Consider the following 19,325-nt stretch of genomic DNA (forward strand, 5'->3'; position numbering starts at 1 on the left):
CGTCACGTACGACACGAGAGGCATGAGTAAACGAGTCACAATATTTTACACAATGGCTATCATCGAAACGACTTCCATCACGGTCCAGAGGCTTCCTTGTAACCGTCCGCCCGTCTGCGTACCTAGCCAAGAGTGACTAATGGGGACTCATCGTTAATTGAGACACAACGAACCAGACGAGAACAGCTGCGCGATCAGGAGGAGCCGTCGTTTTTATAGACTGACTCTCCACGGTTACTAGGATAATCGTCAGGAACGCTTAAAACGACGGTTTTCAGGAACTCGAGCCAACTTGGCATTCACCAGAATTATCCGGGTCTCGGGTGTGTAACGTACCGTGCTGGGATAATTGACTAGCCTAATTGGAATACCGTTCCTTTTTCGTGGTGATAATACAAAGAAGCTCGGTAAAAATGCGCAAGACTATGCTGAAAGAAATGTTCGGTAAAATCAACCAACGTTTGGTGGAATAATGATCAAATGAGTTTTATAGTTATAATTACTAAAATATATAGTTGTCTTGACCAAACAATTTGTAGCCTTAATTAAATAATTATTTTCATACAACAAATTACAAAAAGTTTTGTTAAATGTAACTAAGCTTTTGGTACGAGTAACTACAAAATTCAATTGATCACTAATCACTATTCAATCAAACGTTACACAAAAAAAATTAGTATCAAATTAACAATTCATTGTTTCATATATAAGCAAGAATATAAAATTTTCTTGGTAGAATTTATAATCTTAAACAGACATAATTTTGCTTATATAAAGAAAATTCTTTTCTTCGTGTAAGCAAATTATGTCTGTTTAAGATTATAAATTCTTCCAAGATTTTATATTCTTGCTTATATATAAATTGTTAATTTAATAATAAATTTTTTCTGTGTAGTTGATCTTACCAAACGATTTTTCTCATTGTCAGTATATAATAAAATCTCTTGAATAAAACCAAGAGGTATTCTCTATTTATAGAATATAGTTCCGGTTATTACACTAAAAGAAAAAATTGCAAAAAAGCAACCATACGAATTTTATTAATTAAATTATAATATGTAGTTAAATAAACTATATTATAGTTATCGCAACTAAGTTAATAGTTAAGAAAACTAATAAAAAAAAATAGTTGTAATATACTGTATAATGTAGTAAGTACAACTATTTTCTTATTAGTTCTCTTAAGCATTAATTTAGTTACATTAACAATATATTATAATTCTATTAACAAAATTCGTATGGTTGTTCCCTTATAGTTGCCACCATTGCAACTTTTTCTCTCAGCGTACTAAAAAAAAAATAAGATGTTATTCAATTATGCTTCGAGTTTAATTAAATATTATTGTGTCACAGATGTGTCGTGCGAGCTGTATTTTCTATGAATTTAGCTAATGTAACAGCTCTCGCTTTAACACCTTGGGTTCACAAAATCGCGAAATCGTTATTGGCCTCGCGGAGCAATAACCCGATTGTGTGTGCAGCCTTTGACTCTGCAGTGCAACACCGTATGAGGGCACGATCGAGGAGAGAGTGTTGGCACGATCTATCGATGGGTGGGGTTGCTCGCAGCCGACGACGACGTTCGCCACATGTGTTGCTAATTACGGCGTGCCGGTCTCGTCGCGAGGAATCGACGGCGGCTTCGTGCGCGATGCGAGTCACGCCTGTGCACGCACCGCGATCTAACGCACGATCGGCTCGCGACCGAGGGAAAGAAGGAGCGCAGAGAGAAACGCGGCGAGAATCCTCCGAGAATTCGCACGAAATCGTGCAGAAAATAAAATACCCACGGGGAACGTTAACGTGAAGGGGAAATTTTTCATCCGCGGGTTCCTCGGGAGAAGATCTGGATTCTAACGATCTGAGAAATCGCCAAGAAATAATATCAGAAATGCATACGGAGAAAAGAGTTCCACTTGGGAGAAATCCTGGAAATCTCCGGTTCCAAGGATTCTGAGCATTCTAAGACATTAGTAGCTAATATTAACGAACAACGAGGCTATATTTTTTTTTTTTTGTAATTACGTTGCATGGCGTCGACGTTGTACTCTCGCATGCGAACACGCATTGCGACAACAGGAAATTATATCGAGTCATCGTTCAGGGTCGAGCGTTGATAATTACAAGGAGGATCTCATTTAGCAGTTTTCTTTCGTTATGCGCTTCAACTGATATTTTACAAAAATTGATAATACCGTAAAGTAAATCTTTATATCGAAATATTAATTTGTATTTGTAAGATTTATCTATGATCCAATTAAAATGTAAATTATATAATAAATGTTTAATTTTATAAGAAAATTACTGATTTTACTTATTCAAGTATTCTCTCATAGATAGATTGCATATTCCTAATCAAGGATGTACCGGATGTACAGTCTCTGCAAAGTAAATAAAATTTGGAAATGTGTTTAACATTCAAATAAGCTATATACATTTGAAAGTTGTGTTAATAACATTACATTTTTATTTAATAACACATTTTTATAGTTTATAGTTTACTATAATTGTTGTTAAAAATTTAATTATTTTTTAAAACGTTAAGAAAAACCTCAATTTTTTGTGTAAGTGCTCTAAGATTCAAGATAATTTACACAAAAGTTTTATTGTAACTATCTGTTGTAATTATTTTATAAATAAACAAATAAATTTTATTTATTTTACAAAATTGATCTCTGCATCGGAATAAACTGACATGAGTCATCTGGAATATATAAAATACATAAGTAAAAAAATTCCGATTTTTTTCATTATAAGTTATACTTTCATTAAAACACGTGTCTACTTTTTATTAAAATAATTGTTTAGCCAGATAAAAAATTGCCGCCAAATGTTTTCTACTACTTTCAAATGTAATATAAAATAATCTGAAATTTTTTCATAATTTTCTTAACGCTTTGAGAAATGTATCCTAAACATCCTTAAACATCTTTATACATTTCGAGTCAGAGACTAAATTTTCATTAGAACATTAACAGAAAATAATTCTCGTTTAACAAAAAAAATCTAATTATAGGTTTTGTCCATTCAGTTGCCAGTGCGTCTCTATCCCCCCCAAAAAATTATTTAGCCGAACGTCGAAATAAAATAAATCACAGCCAACTCTGGGAAAGCTGTAGAAAAAAACGGGCCATAAAGAGAGGAGATGACAGGGATGATATTCGAGGCATAAATCCACACAGAAAGTTAATTAAATACCGTGGCAATTAAATGAGCGACAGTCGGCGCCATGGCAGCGTCCCCGAGATGCATCATTGCGACGAACTCGTCGCTTCGTGCGCTGAATTCTCGTTGGCAACGTGTGTCAACCGTTGGCGCTTTTTCCTTTACTTGAAGAGCGAGGATCGGGCGAGTGCACGGACACACGCGTACACGCGCACTCTTGATTGGCGTCTAGACGTGCGTGAATGCAATACGTGTAGGCGTTAATGGCGCTAACTTTTTTCCTTTTTTTTCCCTTTTTCCGCGAAGCCGAAGTCGAGTCCCTTCGACGAGTGATTATGATTGAATATCATCGACGACCGAGTACATGGCGAGACATAGCGATATGCACCGCACGCACTCACGCACGCACGCACGCACGCACGCACGTTACGACGCACACTTCCACGAGATTCTGCGTGTACGCGTGCCGGCCGGCGCTTCCTGCAGTTAACGACCCCGATCGCATATAAATGCTGGGCTTAATGGTTTCGAAGTAAGACCGAAGGGGCCCCCGGCGTTTGATAAAGTACATACTTTCGAGCGACGAGGCCGACGTAGATTAAAAAAAAAAAAAAAAATTAACTTCGGAGTAGCAATATGTCAATATCGCGGAATTGGAGCAATCGATATCTTGGAAGTAAAAGTGTCATATATCATTGCGAATATGTTTTTTAGCTATCGATGCTGACAGAGAGGCCAAACGTGGGTGAGACCGAACAAGTATGTTGCGGAACAATGATATATTACAACAATAACATATGTTAATGTATCGCAAATTGAATAGTATGCGAGATAAAAGTATCGTATATACTGTTAATACTCTGTATCGTGTTAAAAAATTTAATTAAATCGAATATTAAAAAAAAAAGAAACACTATACATATGTATAATTTATGTATTATCGTGAATTACTGTGTACTCGTGTTTCAAAGTTAATTTGCATTATCGAAACCTGGAAATAGGGCAAATATTTGAATAGCCTTTCCCTTCAATTTCTCAAACGCTTAATTATTCCGGTACAACGGTATCGATTTAATAATCCCTCTAAAGAATAATAAACATATGAGATGCAACACGCACACACGCACGTAACTGTACAAACGTTCATAATATACTGCAGGTATAACAAAAGCAACGTACGCGCGCTAAATGTAAAGTTGCTTCACTCATCTGAGAACTTCACGAATTTCTGCGTGCAACTACTTCATATTATAAATTTATTGTAACGTAAAGAGAGAGAAAGAGAAAGGGAGAATGAATGATTTATATAGCATTATAAAAAGTATGCAACAAACATGTAGATTGACAATTTCATATAACTCTGTGCAAAGTTATAATTCTCAATTAATGTAAAGTGCATTTCGAAAAAAGAAGTCCGGCTTTTAATAAAACTTCTCAATTACGAATTACGAATCGCATTTAAACTTCTCTTAAGGAAGCGGATATCTAAATGTACTTTGATTTTGTTCGAGAAATGTGTCATTAATATTTAAATTGCATTAAATTGCAAGTTCGACGATTCCGCGAAATGTGATATTATCCCCGAAATGCCCGAGAAACCGTAAACCTATATTCGTTAACTATACGATGCCGTGATGAAGGGTTCGGTCTTTAATAATTTGAAAGCTAGGGTAAGAGGTGTCATCCTCCGCCGCTCCGCGAGGGCGCTTTTAACATGATTAATGGCGACAAAATCATCGATTAACCCCTGGATATCGGGGGTAGCGCCTCAGAAATCACTTGTGTATATTTAATCATAACGTTAACCCAATCTCGATATAATCTCGATATATTAAAACGCCGATAATAGATATCAATTAATTGCATATTTTGATTTCCGATTAATAAAAATCGATCGTAATAAGCCTCGATTGTTTTTTGGAGCAAACAAATTACAGTGATTGTTAGAATCGAGAAAAATAAAAAAGAAGAGGCTAAGAGGCGTCAAAACGAATTGCTTAAGCAAGAAAGAATAAATGGATTTTACAGCAATTAATTTCAATGAGAATAAGAATTATAATTGTTGTACAGGTAATTGTAGTACACGCAGTGTCTTGTTAAGTGCACCGCTCGTACAATAATGACTATTTGTAGAAAGACACGAATCGCGACTATAATACATCGCGCATGCCGCGCGTTTGTAAATAGCTACTGTGGAGAAACTCAGTTATCCAAACACGAAGATCGCGTTATGCGTAAACGCGGAGCGAGAGTCAGGAGCACAAGCGCATTTAGCGCTAAATGAACAGTGCAAATGTAGCCCGTAAGCTTCAGGAGCACATTCTCGCCGTAGGTAGTTTAATACGTAAAACGGTCTAACTCTTGACAGCAAGGTATATCTCAGAATCGCATGCTGTCAAACTTCACTGCGCGTGATAAGAGCGTATTATTAGAGATGTGCAAACTATTATATTCGAATTTGAAACTTTACGCGATCCGAATTATTCGAAAATTTTGAATCCAAGAGATCTGAATGCAAATCACATATATTGACAACTTTATAAAATTATTTAAAATGACTTTATATTGCATAATCGATATTATTTTGCTCAAAATATAAATTTTGTTTTTTATTATTATCTGTAGATTAATTTTCAACTTACTCGGCGATGACTGTTAATTAAAAATTGTATTTTAACAATTCGATTCGATTTGAATAAGAGTAAAATTTTAACCATTTAAATTTGTCATTAAAAAAAACCCGGATTCGCAAATTTTTAATAAACCTGCGATGGGAACGTAACGTGCGGGATAAAATTTTCGACGGAAACGCCGGGATCGTGTTGCGACATACGTTTAAAGTACCTGGAGAATCTTTTTGCCTGCGGTCACGTCTGTCTGTCGAGCGGATTTTCGAAAGACGACGAAATTCAAATTGTTGCGTGGCCGAGTTGGAAGCTTTCGCCCGAAGTGCTTCCAACCTAAGTGCTTTCAATCCCTTTGGACTTAACGATTTCAATTGGAATCACATGCATCGCGTCTCGCAAAAAGAGAGAGAGAGAGAGAGAGAGAGAGAGAGAGAGAGAGAGAGAGACAAATTCATACGGCTTCGGAACGTTCAAAACATTTTCCCTTGATATTCCATTTTAACTATTCCTTAAGATCTTTTCTGACCGTTAAATATAGAGTGCAACATTTGCCGGGATATTCTTGGAATGTTGGAATCCTCGGCTAATTCGCGCTGCAAAGCTCTCTCTCTCTCTCTCTCTCTCTCTAAGTCTTAAGTACTTTCACGAGCTTCTTTAAGCACATCAATCATTTTATTTCTATCTTTTTCAAACGATATAACATTATCCATTCATGAGAGGATTAAAATCACCGCAGGATTAAAAATCTCTCTGACGCTCCATAAATTTTACTCGATTTCGTATTTTCATCGCAAGAGCACGACGCAAGAGCTAAATTATGAATCAAACGGTCTTCTCTCGCTCTTTTAAGAATTAAGAATTCTATCGAGATTAGTAAAGCTTCGTTGCCACGAAATAGTCGGAGGGGGCGACCACATCGTCGTACGACCACGCGTTTCATGGTATTATCGATGTCCTGCATCGCCCTCGCAACATCCCTTGGAAACGAGGGTAGATCCTCGCGAGGCCAGACGCACGAACACAAGCGACAGAAAATGGTTTTCGTGTCCGTCCGCAGAGGGGAGGAAGACACGGGGGGCGCAGGCGCCGCGACGCTCCAAGTATACGCGTGCAGCACGCGCGTGTTGTAGTCGATAAGCTAAAGCGACTTTCGGGATCGACCGTGCGCGCCTCTTAGTCATCCGCCTCGTGTCTGCACGACATATAGAGGTACGTAGACGAGCGATATAGCACGAATAGAGCGAGGCGGTAGTCACCCACGACGCGCACGTACGCACGCACGAAACGTACAATAACGGGGCGGCCGAAACGGGAGTCGTTTGCTAATTCCAGGCACGTCTCCATGAGGCGCAAACCGCACGATATGCGAGACCACATGTGAAATTCTTGCTTCCTCGATATCGAAAGAGAGATCTAAGTTTTCGCTTCCCGCCGCTTTCGATTTTACGTAAGATAAGCACGGTATTTCATTCAAACGAAAAAGTTGCGCTCACCTAAATTTTCAAACGTAGAAAAGGTGATGGTATCGAAAAGTTCATTGAAAAAACTTGCATATTCTCATTTTTAGGGAAAGAACGTATCTAATCGTACCGAAACACGTATGAATTACTCGAAATTATATACGTTTGTAACAACGATGAAAAGGGATTTTGATGATAATAATTGAGCCTCGGTGAAATAATTTCAATTAAATGTTTAATTAATGTAACCAAATATATTTAGCAATATTTATTAAACGAGTAACAATAATAGCAACTAATCGGTTATTAAATGATCACTAAATATTACCAAATGTTTGATCATATTGGCTGAATATTTAATTGAATTCGCTTCACCGAAGCTTGATGATCATCTAGGCTAAAATTATTACAATCAAAACTCTTTTTCTCTCAGCGAACAAATTTGATGTCTCTACGAATTCACTCGTTCTAGATTGGAATCATAATTTCGTTATAATTATACTCCACTTAAGTCGTGACCGTTCTTTTACCGTAATAACTCTGAAGCTACTGCAGTTTACTCGAGATAAAATCGGAGATCACGTGTTTTACTTCTTAATTTCGCGGAGCGGAGCGAAATCTCTGTTGCGCCGTCATTAAGCTCAGCTGTGTGCAGCGCGATGCATACAGAGAGATTTCCCCCCGCAATCCCGACGCACGATTCGCCCCGTCATTTGCTCGTTTGCATATTTATGTTTGCTGATCGTCGGCGAAGGTACGCGCGCGATCATGGTGTTTGCCTAGGTAAATCTACAAATCGCGCGCACATTCCCCCGCGAGCTCTCCATAATTATTCGCGCGCGAGTTATGCCTGGCGGATAAATCCGATTTCCATTCACGTTCATCCACAGCCCGAGGAAGTTTCTCCGCAGAAGCCTTCGCCGAGTCAACTTGCTGACGGATACGAATGCCCCCTCGGGTAGTACGTCGTCGACGTCGTTGCGGCGCTCGTAAACAAAACTGCATCGCGAATGAGCCGAGAAACGCTCGGCGAGCTTCGTTTATTGTTAAAAGGGAAATATCGTTCTTGCTTGTGTACACTGAGAACAAAAATTGAAAAACTAAAATATTTAGTCCGATACGCAACGACTAAATATTGAGTTGATTCAATTAATTCTTTAAAAATTGGAATGATTAATATAAATGAACTACATCTTTTTTTCGTGCAACTAAATAATTGTTGAATCAACCCAATGTTTAGTTGTGCGGAACGACTAAATATTTTAGTTTTTCAACCAATTTTTTTTTCTCAATGTATATATTTCGCGATGTTAAAGTGATATGAATAAATTTGAGAGAAAGAGAGAAAAGCAAAATTTCATCCTGTTAATTAAAATTTTGTGCGAGAATTAAACACTTCAATTTTCCCGATTGAAATAAGTAATACAATTGCGTAATAAAAAGGTGGCATGGATTACGACATAATCTCGACTATCGAACGGCCTCGCAGTTGACGATTCGTTGAGCGGATCTACGGTCGTTGGCAGAAAAACAAAACGAAAGTAACTACGGTCGGTGTATTTTGGCTGCGTTCTAACTGCAGCGCAAAAGAGGGTGAATGAGCGAAGGAGCAAATACAACGGCGCGACGTCGCGCAAAACGTATAATAAATGGCGGACCTCGACAATGGAAATTAATATATGCGCGCGACCAAGAGTGCGTGGAAGTTGTAAGGATAATAGGAAAGTTAATAATGCGCGTCGCCGGACGCGAAAACGCAACGGAAAATGATTCGGACGCCACATGCATCCGAATTGCGACGAGCGCTTGCACTTAATAAGGCGCGGACAAACGGAGGCCATAATTCACGGAGCAATAATTCAAAGCTACGACACACATACTAACGATATATTAATCCTATACGTATACCAAGAGATAGTAAAGACCTGTGATTTATGGAGCATCGTATTTTTTTTTATAAACGCATTACTTAAAAATTGTACGTCAAAAGTAATTGTAAGTAAATAAATTGCCAAGACAGAGATAGTAAATAAACGAAAAGTTAACGGATATTATGGAAGTAAAAAAAGTAATAAGTTATTTAAATACGCAATGCTGTATCAAAGTGACATCATTTTTTTTTATATATAAAACTGAGAGAAAAAATTCCTAAATTTTAATCAATTGTTGTTTGTTCGAATAGTACTAATGAAGTATTTACTTGCGTAAGAAAAAAATAATACATTAAATTAGTGATTCTAGTAAATATTTTATCAGTACTTCGAATAAATTACTATTTTTCTTATATTTTTCAACAATTCTTTTTCTTTCACCATAGACTTTTACCTAAACTATATATAAATTATTTTAGCAATAAAGACATTGTAATAATAATAGCAGCGTGAGATAACGTGATAACGATACAGTCGACGTATCTATAATGGGTCCGAGCATTCAGAATTTCCGACAAGAAACTTGATTTAAGTCACTCTCGTAACAAAACAGTCAATCATTCGAAAAATCCAAAGAGAATCTTTGCATCCCTTCCCTGACGCGATTTACCGCGAATCCCGAAGATCGCGTCGTAAAAATTTCACGGTGGTCGGGAGCAAAGCTCGTTCTATCATTTCAATACTATCGAGATGAAAATCCGACGAGAACGAGAAAGAATTTGCGGCGCACACGCCGGCAGAAGTGTATTTCATCCTACTGCCCCGTCGGAGAATGCAAACGGACGCGGTAAGCGAGTGCCGAAGCAACACGAGCTGTCGGACGAATGGAAATGCACTCCGTTCCTTCCTTTTTCTCGCCCTGCCCGTATTTGTACCAGTGAGAGATACACCCTGTTTCCCCGATTGGAGGAGCGGAATTACGCGATAGTGCTCTCGATACGGTTTCCGTCTCTTTCCCGCCTGACGCGAAATTATGCGAGCCTCTGTGTGATTCTCTCTCTCTCTCTCTCTCTCTCTCTTTGCGCCAGGAGAGTTGCGGAGGCCGACAAACAACCTTTCAGAAAAATTAGATTCCGCGATCGATGACGCAGTGATGCAATGTCCACTTTGCCGTCTATGTAAACTACACGGGAACTCTGGGATGTTCCAATATCATCGTCGCATGTGTTCAGCGAATGTGAATTAATTGGACAGTATCCAAGATTTGACAAATTGTCTTAAATAATATGATATTAAATCGCATTAAATAATAGTACATTCGAGATTTATAAAAAAATACGTAATCCATTTTTTTCAATATAAAACTTATTCACTTTATGTTTGAATTCGTGAAACTTAAATTTGTTCGGTGAAAATTGGATCGAAATAAACTTCCCCGAAACTTCAAGCTTTTCTTTCTCACTGCATTCTAAAACTAAACTATTATCGCTTCGACTTTATTCAATATTTTTTTTCTTTACATTCAAGATAAAACGACGAATTCCGCAATGCGGCAACTAAATGAAATATATCGAAGTATACGGATTTCCCGAGCGAGATTACAGAAGCAATTTTACATTCGCGACTTTTTTTTTGGTTTATTCAATTCGTCCGTTTGGAATTGTGAGACGTCGCTGCAAATGTTATTAGAATGTAAATACTATGCTAACGTATTGTGGCGAACGAGAGAGAGAGAGAGAGAAAAGGAGAGAGAACAATCCAAAACTTTAAACGCGACAGAAACTATGCAGATATATCCCGGAATATACCGATCAGAGTTACACGGAAAGAATCGAAGGTATAACGTGTGTCGTACATCGTTCGCCGGAAATAAACCGAATGGATAACACATCCGACGGCGAGAATGCATTTTTCCACTAACTTCCTTGAAAGCGACGCGTTTCGAGACTTTTATTTAAAAAATGCATTTTGTGTTCGAGCACGTATAACGCATTTTAAATATTTTATTTTCCTGTATATAACCTGCGACGAGAAAATTTTTATTTATTTTTCATCGGCATTAATATTATACCGTCTACGTAAGAATAATTTAAACTAAATAAAAATTAATTATATCTCGCTTCAAGAGCTTCGTCTTGCTCGCCGTAAAATCTAAATACAAATGATTCAATGAAGAATTATAAGCTTAATAAAAAACGCAAATTGATTAAATTTAAATTACATTTTAGTTCAAAAAGAAATTATGTTACATTTTAGTTCCAAAATAAATATCTGTTCAGATTTTTAAAAATTTTATGATTATATTGTATAAACAAGATAATATTTTTCGCAACCAAAAGTTATTAAAATTGATTAGCAATTTTAATTTTCGTGATTATTACATTTCTTACTTCTTCCTAAAATATCTCCGTTTTAAGCTCGGCAAAGCACGCGGCGCGCAGTCTTGGGAAATCTTGTAAATGTTTATATGTAAATTTACCTAGAAAATTATGGAGAATAAAGCACAAAGATCTGCTTTAGACCGTCTTATAGCCTTCTTGTTATTTAAATACATTTTCCAGTCATGTTAGGTTATCGTTATTATATTATATACTATTGTAATGTAGATTTCGTATAGGGTTTTGTATGAGCTTTTGTAACCCACAACTACGCAATATTTCAATTCTGGGGATTAATTGGAATTTTAATACGAAGACGTCACAATAGTTTTCGCATTGTAAGCGAGAATGGTTAATGACGTCGCATAAAGCGCGCATTGTGACAACGCGCGTGTTCTCACATTATGCATATCGATACAATGTAAATTCTGGGATAATCTAGCAGATAAACTAATAAATACCTCATAATATCACCGCTGTCACCAGAAGCCTCCCGGTTATCTCTCGTTCCCGCGTCATTTTCCGTCACTCGCAAAATTGATCATCGCACGCGGACCCAATCACACGCGAGAGCACGCGCGACACTCCCTACATAATCGAAGGCAAAAAAAAAAGTACGTTCGAACTACGATGAATTTACGCTACGCGGTCGATAATATTTAAAATACGAGGTCATAATTACGATTGTAATTACTTATTATTAGTTAAACGCGTCACGACTCGTAAACGAGTCCGCAAAGTTTCATTAACGTCTGAAAAATGGCAGCATAATTTTACTTTGACACTACGCGATACGTTCGAACAAATCGAGTTAATAGCTTTTAATACTTGCGATGGACTGCCATAAAACGCTCCATTGAAGTTGAATATTACACGTGAGCAATATATTCCAAATGCATAAATCTTTCAAAAGTCCAGTAAAAAAAAAAAAAAAAAAACCGATTGCTGTATCGCTTTCCATTATCTTTCGATCCGACAATCTATCTACGTGCGCGCAACTCCGCGTTCCTGATTTAAAAATGGCAGGCGAATTACAACTAAAGCCATTGACCCGGCGAAGCTCATTCGAAACGCGCGAGGTTCCATCAATCACGCACGTACGCACGCGCTATCTCCGGAGAATGTTCGCGTTTCATTCCAGCACTTATCGCGATCGCGTTTGAAGCGATAAACATCGCGACGACACGCGCTCTCGCGCCGCTACCTCTCGCAGCGAGTGGCGCAATACGAATGGTGGTAGCGCGGCGATCTTTCGTCGTTATACACGTGCAGCGCTCGCCGACCGACCTTTCGCCGTAACAACAAATGCCGCGCGCCGCTGGGCTTTCGTGACGAAATACGTAATACGAAATATTCACAGAAAGATTTCGTCGTAGACGCTCATTCGTCATTTTTCCATACAGCGCGCTTATTGTTTACGCAAGGTCACTCGGTAAACTAGCACGTGTTACAATTCCGTCGCTTTATTGTTACACGAAATACGATCGCGAAAGGCATCGCGAGAGATAATGGATTTTCTTTATAGAACAAAAATCGAATTAAATGCGAGCAAGATGAATTACAATTACAATTGAGCTTTACAGAAAATGGAGGGATGAGTTACGTAAATTACATTAAACGGAAGGTTTAAAGGGAAAATGGAAAAAACTGGAGCTTCTGTCCTTCGCTTTTGTGGAAAAAAAAAAAAGAACGGCGCATTAAGACCTTAAAGTATCACCGAGAGAGTGCAATAATTAACTTCCGCTCCCTTTGCGAACCTATGTATGTTAACTCATCGCGATGTGGTACAAGTCCTTCTGCCTAGCCTCTCGCTTCAGCAAAGTTCTCCTTGAGATAATAAATTCCCTTTATTGGCCGATCGTAGAATTGAAAATTCAAACGTTTCGCCGACCAAATGGAATTTGATAATTAACGAGAATAATTACCGCACGGGTATAAGCGATTACGTACGCCCGACGGGAACATCAATCGGATTAACGAGTCGGCGGAGGCGCGGGCGGCAAGTACGCGAGGCGAATCGTAGAAAATATTTTTGTGCAAAAGAGGGAACTGTACCTGTTACGTGGCGAGCACTAAGCTCGTTCTTCTCCTACCAGTCATTAATATCGCAATAAAGCCGCGCACGAAACCGACGGAAAAAATTAATGCCATGGAACGCGATGTACGCACAGTACCATTAATTCCCTAGCAGCCAACCTTCGCGAAACGGAAAATCCTGCTGCTGCGCCAGCAATTTTCTTTTATTTTCTTTTTTTTTTTTTTTTTATTCGGTAACTTTATATTCCGTGAAAAACCATTCGGAATGGAAGAGATTAAATGTATAAGATCGATTCGTTCCGCTGCTGGAGGCCTGATCAAAAGCCAGTGAGATGCAATTATTGCGTTTCGCGTTAAAAATAGAACGACTTCTCATCGAACAGCATGGAAATATTATTTTGCAATTTTGTAATTTTATAAATATTCACCGTACGAATTTTACATGACAAATCAGAGATTAAAGTTTAAAGCTATGAATTTCAATCTAAACGGAATTATTATTCATCATTGACGCAATTCTGTTGTATAAATTTTATATACGTCAGTGAATTATTTCTACAAAGCTACAAAGCCGCAATCTCTTAATGTATTAAGATAATGAAATGTTGCATTGCGTCGAAAGCTGTAGAACTATCCCTGGTAGAACCACAAAGCCCACAGGGATACCCGGACGTTATTACAGGATATCCCATACACACACACAGGCACGTAGCCAGTCTGCTTTACGTGCTTCTGCTTAATATTAAGTGCCTTATGAATACCAATACGAATGCACACGAAATCCTGTCTGCGTGCTGCCTTAAGGAATTAATGTGATTGATGTTTGTAGGTAAAGGCCATCACGTACGAAAATTTTAGTCTTAACCGTAAAGCAGTAAGCAAATCAACCTTGTAATTGGTTCGATATGTTTACATGGCATTAAGATAAAGGGAATACAATTGTCTTTTAAAATTGCCTCGTTAAAAACGCTTGGAATTTTTCCTACCATTTGAAATAAAAAAAAGCAAGAGAAATAGCATATCTTTTAAATATTTACGTGTGTTTAATGTTTAATATGTTTAATCCCAGAAAAAATTGATTTTTTTCCTGCATTAAATCATGCAGAATTACTGCAAATTAATATTACAAATATGTATTATTATCACATGTATTATTAACACATTTTATTATTTCATCATTTTATGTATTATTTTGTATATTTAATAATTCGTGAAAAATTTTATGAATTGAAAAAATATGAAACACTTTTGCGCAGTGTAACATCAAAAAGTATAATTTGAAAGAGAGATCTGTAGCTAAAAAATATAGTATTTTAATTTCCATAAATTTTCTCACAATCACTCTTGCTGTTTCAGGCAAATAATTGAAAATTGAATATTTATCCTGGTTTGAAATATCGCAGTTTTAAATATATTTCGTTTGAACAGAGATTTAGTTTAATTAAACTACATGTTTTTTAAAATTAATTTATATAAACAAAATATTTAGTACAAAGTAAAAGCAAAATAATTATAAATATTGATTCTTTTCTAAATTAAAAAAAAAATTGATTGTAAAATTTCTAGAAAAATCGTAAACACTTTAAAAAAAAAATGTATAACAGGTAAAATATAAATTCCAATTTATCGATTATCTTTTCTGCAATACGGTCTAAATTGCCTTCTAAATTAATGTACTGCAGGAAAAAAAATTAATCCTGCATTTCGGCATCACAAAACATAACGTAAATATACGTATGTGTCAGGCGCGAAATAAACAATTTATATACAAGCCACGAAAACTAGGCAGATGAAAAAATTAAAACTATCGAAATTAAAAAAATGTGAAATTGCATTGAAAAAGTTTCGACACGTTTCCAATATTTTAAGAGTTATAGATAAGGTTGTAATACAATAACTAAACTCACGAGGAAAACATGAAATCCTCGTTTCAATTAAAATAAAAAATATTCTCTACGAAATATATATTATTCTAGAAAATATATTTCATATTTAAATATACATATTAACTAATATGCATAACTGCATAAAACATACTCAATATTTTTTCGCTGGCAGCACATAAATGTAATTTATCAGATATGTGTGTATAATAATAGCTTGATACGTTCGGCAAAACATGAGCCGGCTGATTTTTCGTGAATAGTAATAATTAATTATTCGTGCCATTTTCGTGCCATATATTCCATGACATAATTTTCGTAATCTCCACAAGTACGATCGTAATTTGAATCCGAATCACGAAAGCTTCCGGAACCCGCAAATGTAAAATATTCAGCAGCTCGCAATGAGTGAAACTTCGTTGCTCATGCAATAAACTATTGACAAATAATTTTTTTTTAATAAATGAATGATGTATTATGCGCTAAATAACTAAGAATATAGAAAAACAACAAACTAATTTTTAATTATTCAAGCGTTAATAATTTTTCATAGCGTATTTGTATTTTATTCAATTTAATTAAAAATTATTATCTCTATCAGTAAACTGACAACAAAGACATACTTTCAAAAGATAATATAAAAAAAATTATAACATGGAAAAGGTATAACTTTAAAAAAATCTTTTTAATTTATACCTTTTTACTTTCTATGTTTCACTATTATTTTCTTGACGATATAAATATAGATTCTCAAAAGAATTACTTTTTACATACACCATTTTTTTAAAATACTAATTAATTATTATTCACGTAAGAATAAAGGAAAAAATGCTCGACTGAATATTTCATTACGGTAAAACGTTTTTCATCCTTCGCTTCATCTAGACCGACGCCAATATAATAAAATATCCCACTCACCACTTTGTCGTCCGCGTAGATGATCGAAGATCTCGGCGCTCCGCTGGCGAGTACAGTGAGAAAGGCGGCGACGGCTATGTGGCGTATCATCTTCACGACGGAGCACATCTGTCCAGTTTCCCGAAGGAGAAGATGACAAACGCCAACTTGCAGCACTCGCGGTGTTCTCCACGATCGCGGGAAAGTTTCACGCAAATTCAACAATGATAAACCGCACTATATCAAAGTCGAACTTCCCCTCGGGATCCGCGCACAACCGCTATCGGCTACCGACAGTTCTTCAAATCCCTTCGGAACATTCGTGGAATATTCGTACGAAGGTAAAAATTCCACCGGCGATTGCAAAGTCTCTCGTCGAGACTTGTGATTGAGCCGCGCGTATAGTAGAACAGATCGAGGATCCCACTCTGGTCTCTGTCGAATCTTTTCGAGATATTCGCAAAGCAAAGTCGAATCGAGAATTTCAACGAGCGATTCAAAGAATTCGCTTGGAACGATCGAAGTACGAAGTAGCTCGTGTAGAAATATCGACGAATAATTTTTTCATCAGGATGGCCATGAAAGTCTTGATCTCTCCGAATTATTCAAAATTTTATATAAATATGTCCCGTTGGCTTCGTGTCTCCTCGAATAACTCTCGAGGTCTAAAGTACGTTTAATAATATATATATAAAAAAAAAAAAAAAAGAAGTGGCACACCACGCTCTACGTAAAATTTATCGATTTGCTCCAAGTACTCGCGAAATAAATTGACGAAAAACGCCTTGCGTCGCGATCGATGCCTCGTATTTTCATGAGCGAGGAAGCGTCCACCGATGAATGAATAGGATTCGTGATTAGGACGTCGAATTTATCGACGCTCGCGTGACCGGACGTCGTCTAACGTTGAACGTCCACGTTTCCAATGACGAACCGACGAGACTTTTCCCCTCACTAAACGATTGTTCCTCCTACCGACGGTCGCACCTCCTGCTTCCTTTTTTTTCCCACTTCTTTCTCGTCTTCCTCCACGTACTTCGTGTCTCGACTGACCGCAATGACGACGGTGTGATTAACTGATGCCTCGCGCTGCTGCACGCTGCTTGCCGCGCTTCTTCCTTTCCCTTTTCCTTCTTGCGACTTTCGTCAACTCGGTTATCCTCCTGCGCCGCCCGCGGCGATGATGACGATGGCAGTGATTACCGCCGGCTTCTTCGTACTTTCCTCCGGATTCGGGCTTTCCAGCGGCTGGAGCGTCCATCCGCCGACCTATCGAGAGAGACAGATACAACCCGTTAGAAACAAGAAAAAGCTATCGAAACCTACCCTATCTCATTAACCTTCAAGTAGGTAGGTGGGATGCTAACAGCACCCTCAAAAAATATTATTGCCATATTTTTCATTAATATATTATGTTATATTTAAATTTACATTGGTTAAATCCTTGGGAGATAGAAGAATGTAAAAAAATGAACTTTGAGACTTGGAATCTTTCTATTTTTCTTTCCCAGAACAAGATTTCTAATCCCGTATTTCTTCGTTGCCTGGGATGCTGTGGATGAATCACCCCACCTGCCTACTTAAAAAATAATATTCGCAACGAAAATTTCTTTCTCAAATCTGTCATTGCGCACATCTATTTGCGTGTCCTACAATATTAAGATTTTACACGGCGTTTCTTTATTTAAGAAATCAGACCTTTTATTTAAATTAAATAAACAATCCGAGTACCGCGTACCAGGCGTACCCACTAATTTATCTCTAAATTTGCCCATTACATAACATGACAACTAAATGTCAAATTAAAATCAAATTGCGTTCAATTGAGATCGGATTTGTTTAAGAAACGAGCCAACTATTGAACACACAAAGACACCGAAGACGCGGTAACATTTTTGCGCGGCGAAAAGAGAGAACAAGAAAAAGAGTGCCGGCTACGTATCGAGATTCATCCTCGACAGAAACTGTCTGGGGGAGGGGGGAGGTGGGGACAAAAAGTATGCAAACTTCATCGGACCCTTTAGTTCCGAGTATGGTTCCAGAAGAACCATCATTCGACGACTCGCGCGAAACAGTGCTCTTTTGTATTCGGGCAGATAAACGATTGCCAGGCTTAATGGTCCCGAAGAGCCCAGATTTCTCGTCACCTTTGAGAAATATTAGAGGATACCGGAGGGAGAGAAGAGGATCAAGTTGAATTTCAGCGGAGCGAGTAGTCTAAAAAGAAACGTCACGGATTTTTATGTGAATCAGATACACGTGACGCATGCGAAAGTTAATCGATGTCGTAAAGTATAAATTGCAATGCGCGTCTAAGATATTCCAACAGCTTCTTTAAATTGTAAATACACGAGAATTCGTTTTCGAATTAAAATAATGGAGACAACAGGAATGTAATTAAACGTAAAAAAAAAAAAAAAAAAAAAAAATAAAGAAAGAAATTTCACACACGTACACACACAGAAATATATAACAGATGAAATATCGTCTATTGATTTATAGATATAACGCTTTCTCATTCGCGCAATAAATAGACCGTTAACGTGTTAAAGCGCGCGAAGGTTCACGCAGGGTATCTCGTGAAGGACGCGAAAATGCGAAGGCGAGTGATCAGGCGGTCGAGCAAAAAGGCAGAGCAATCGCCATCGGCCGATAGCTGGAAAAATGCCGGGAACGGGGGCATGAGATAAAGGAAAGCCGATCGGACCGCCGACCGGAAACCGGAAGAAGATCACACGCGGGCCCGAAAGAACGAGAGGATCGTTATCGCCGGGGAACGTGCCAACGCGAGCTGGCTGACCTCGTTTCGCAGTGTCTCGATAATCACCGGCATTCTTCACCGTACAACTAACTGCCTGCCTGCCTGCCTGCCTGCGACATACTCGCCGTTTTCATTTTGGTCTCTAACAGTGATTTTTCTTCGCGACTCGATGCTCTGATAAGACAAACGAACTCCGGATCAATCTTAAGCAAGATCGCGAAGATACTTTCGCGATCTATAAGAACT

At 37.7% G+C, this 19,325-nt stretch overlaps 1 protein-coding gene across 4 annotated transcripts in view; it reads right to left on the reverse strand.

Moving 5' to 3' along the window:
• The window catches only part of LOC105199222 (matrix metalloproteinase-2), a 184,658-nt gene that overhangs the window by 152,597 nt on the left and 12,736 nt on the right, over window positions 1-19,325 (reverse strand). For 3 of the 4 annotated variants that reach the window (XM_026137978.2, XM_011166207.3, XM_039457605.1), the window contains exon 2: window positions 16,340-17,587. In XM_026137978.2, the coding sequence (XP_025993763.2) occupies window positions 16,340-16,447 (108 nt within the window). In that variant the 5' untranslated portion in view covers window positions 16,448-17,587. Of the gene's footprint in view, window positions 1-11,962; window positions 11,984-16,339; window positions 17,588-19,325 lie in introns of those variants that run through there. The other variant, XM_011166208.3, reaches the window with a different exon arrangement.

This window comes from Solenopsis invicta, chromosome 14 (assembly GCF_016802725.1).
Source record: "Solenopsis invicta isolate M01_SB chromosome 14, UNIL_Sinv_3.0, whole genome shotgun sequence".
Taxonomy (NCBI): domain Eukaryota; kingdom Metazoa; phylum Arthropoda; class Insecta; order Hymenoptera; family Formicidae; genus Solenopsis; species Solenopsis invicta.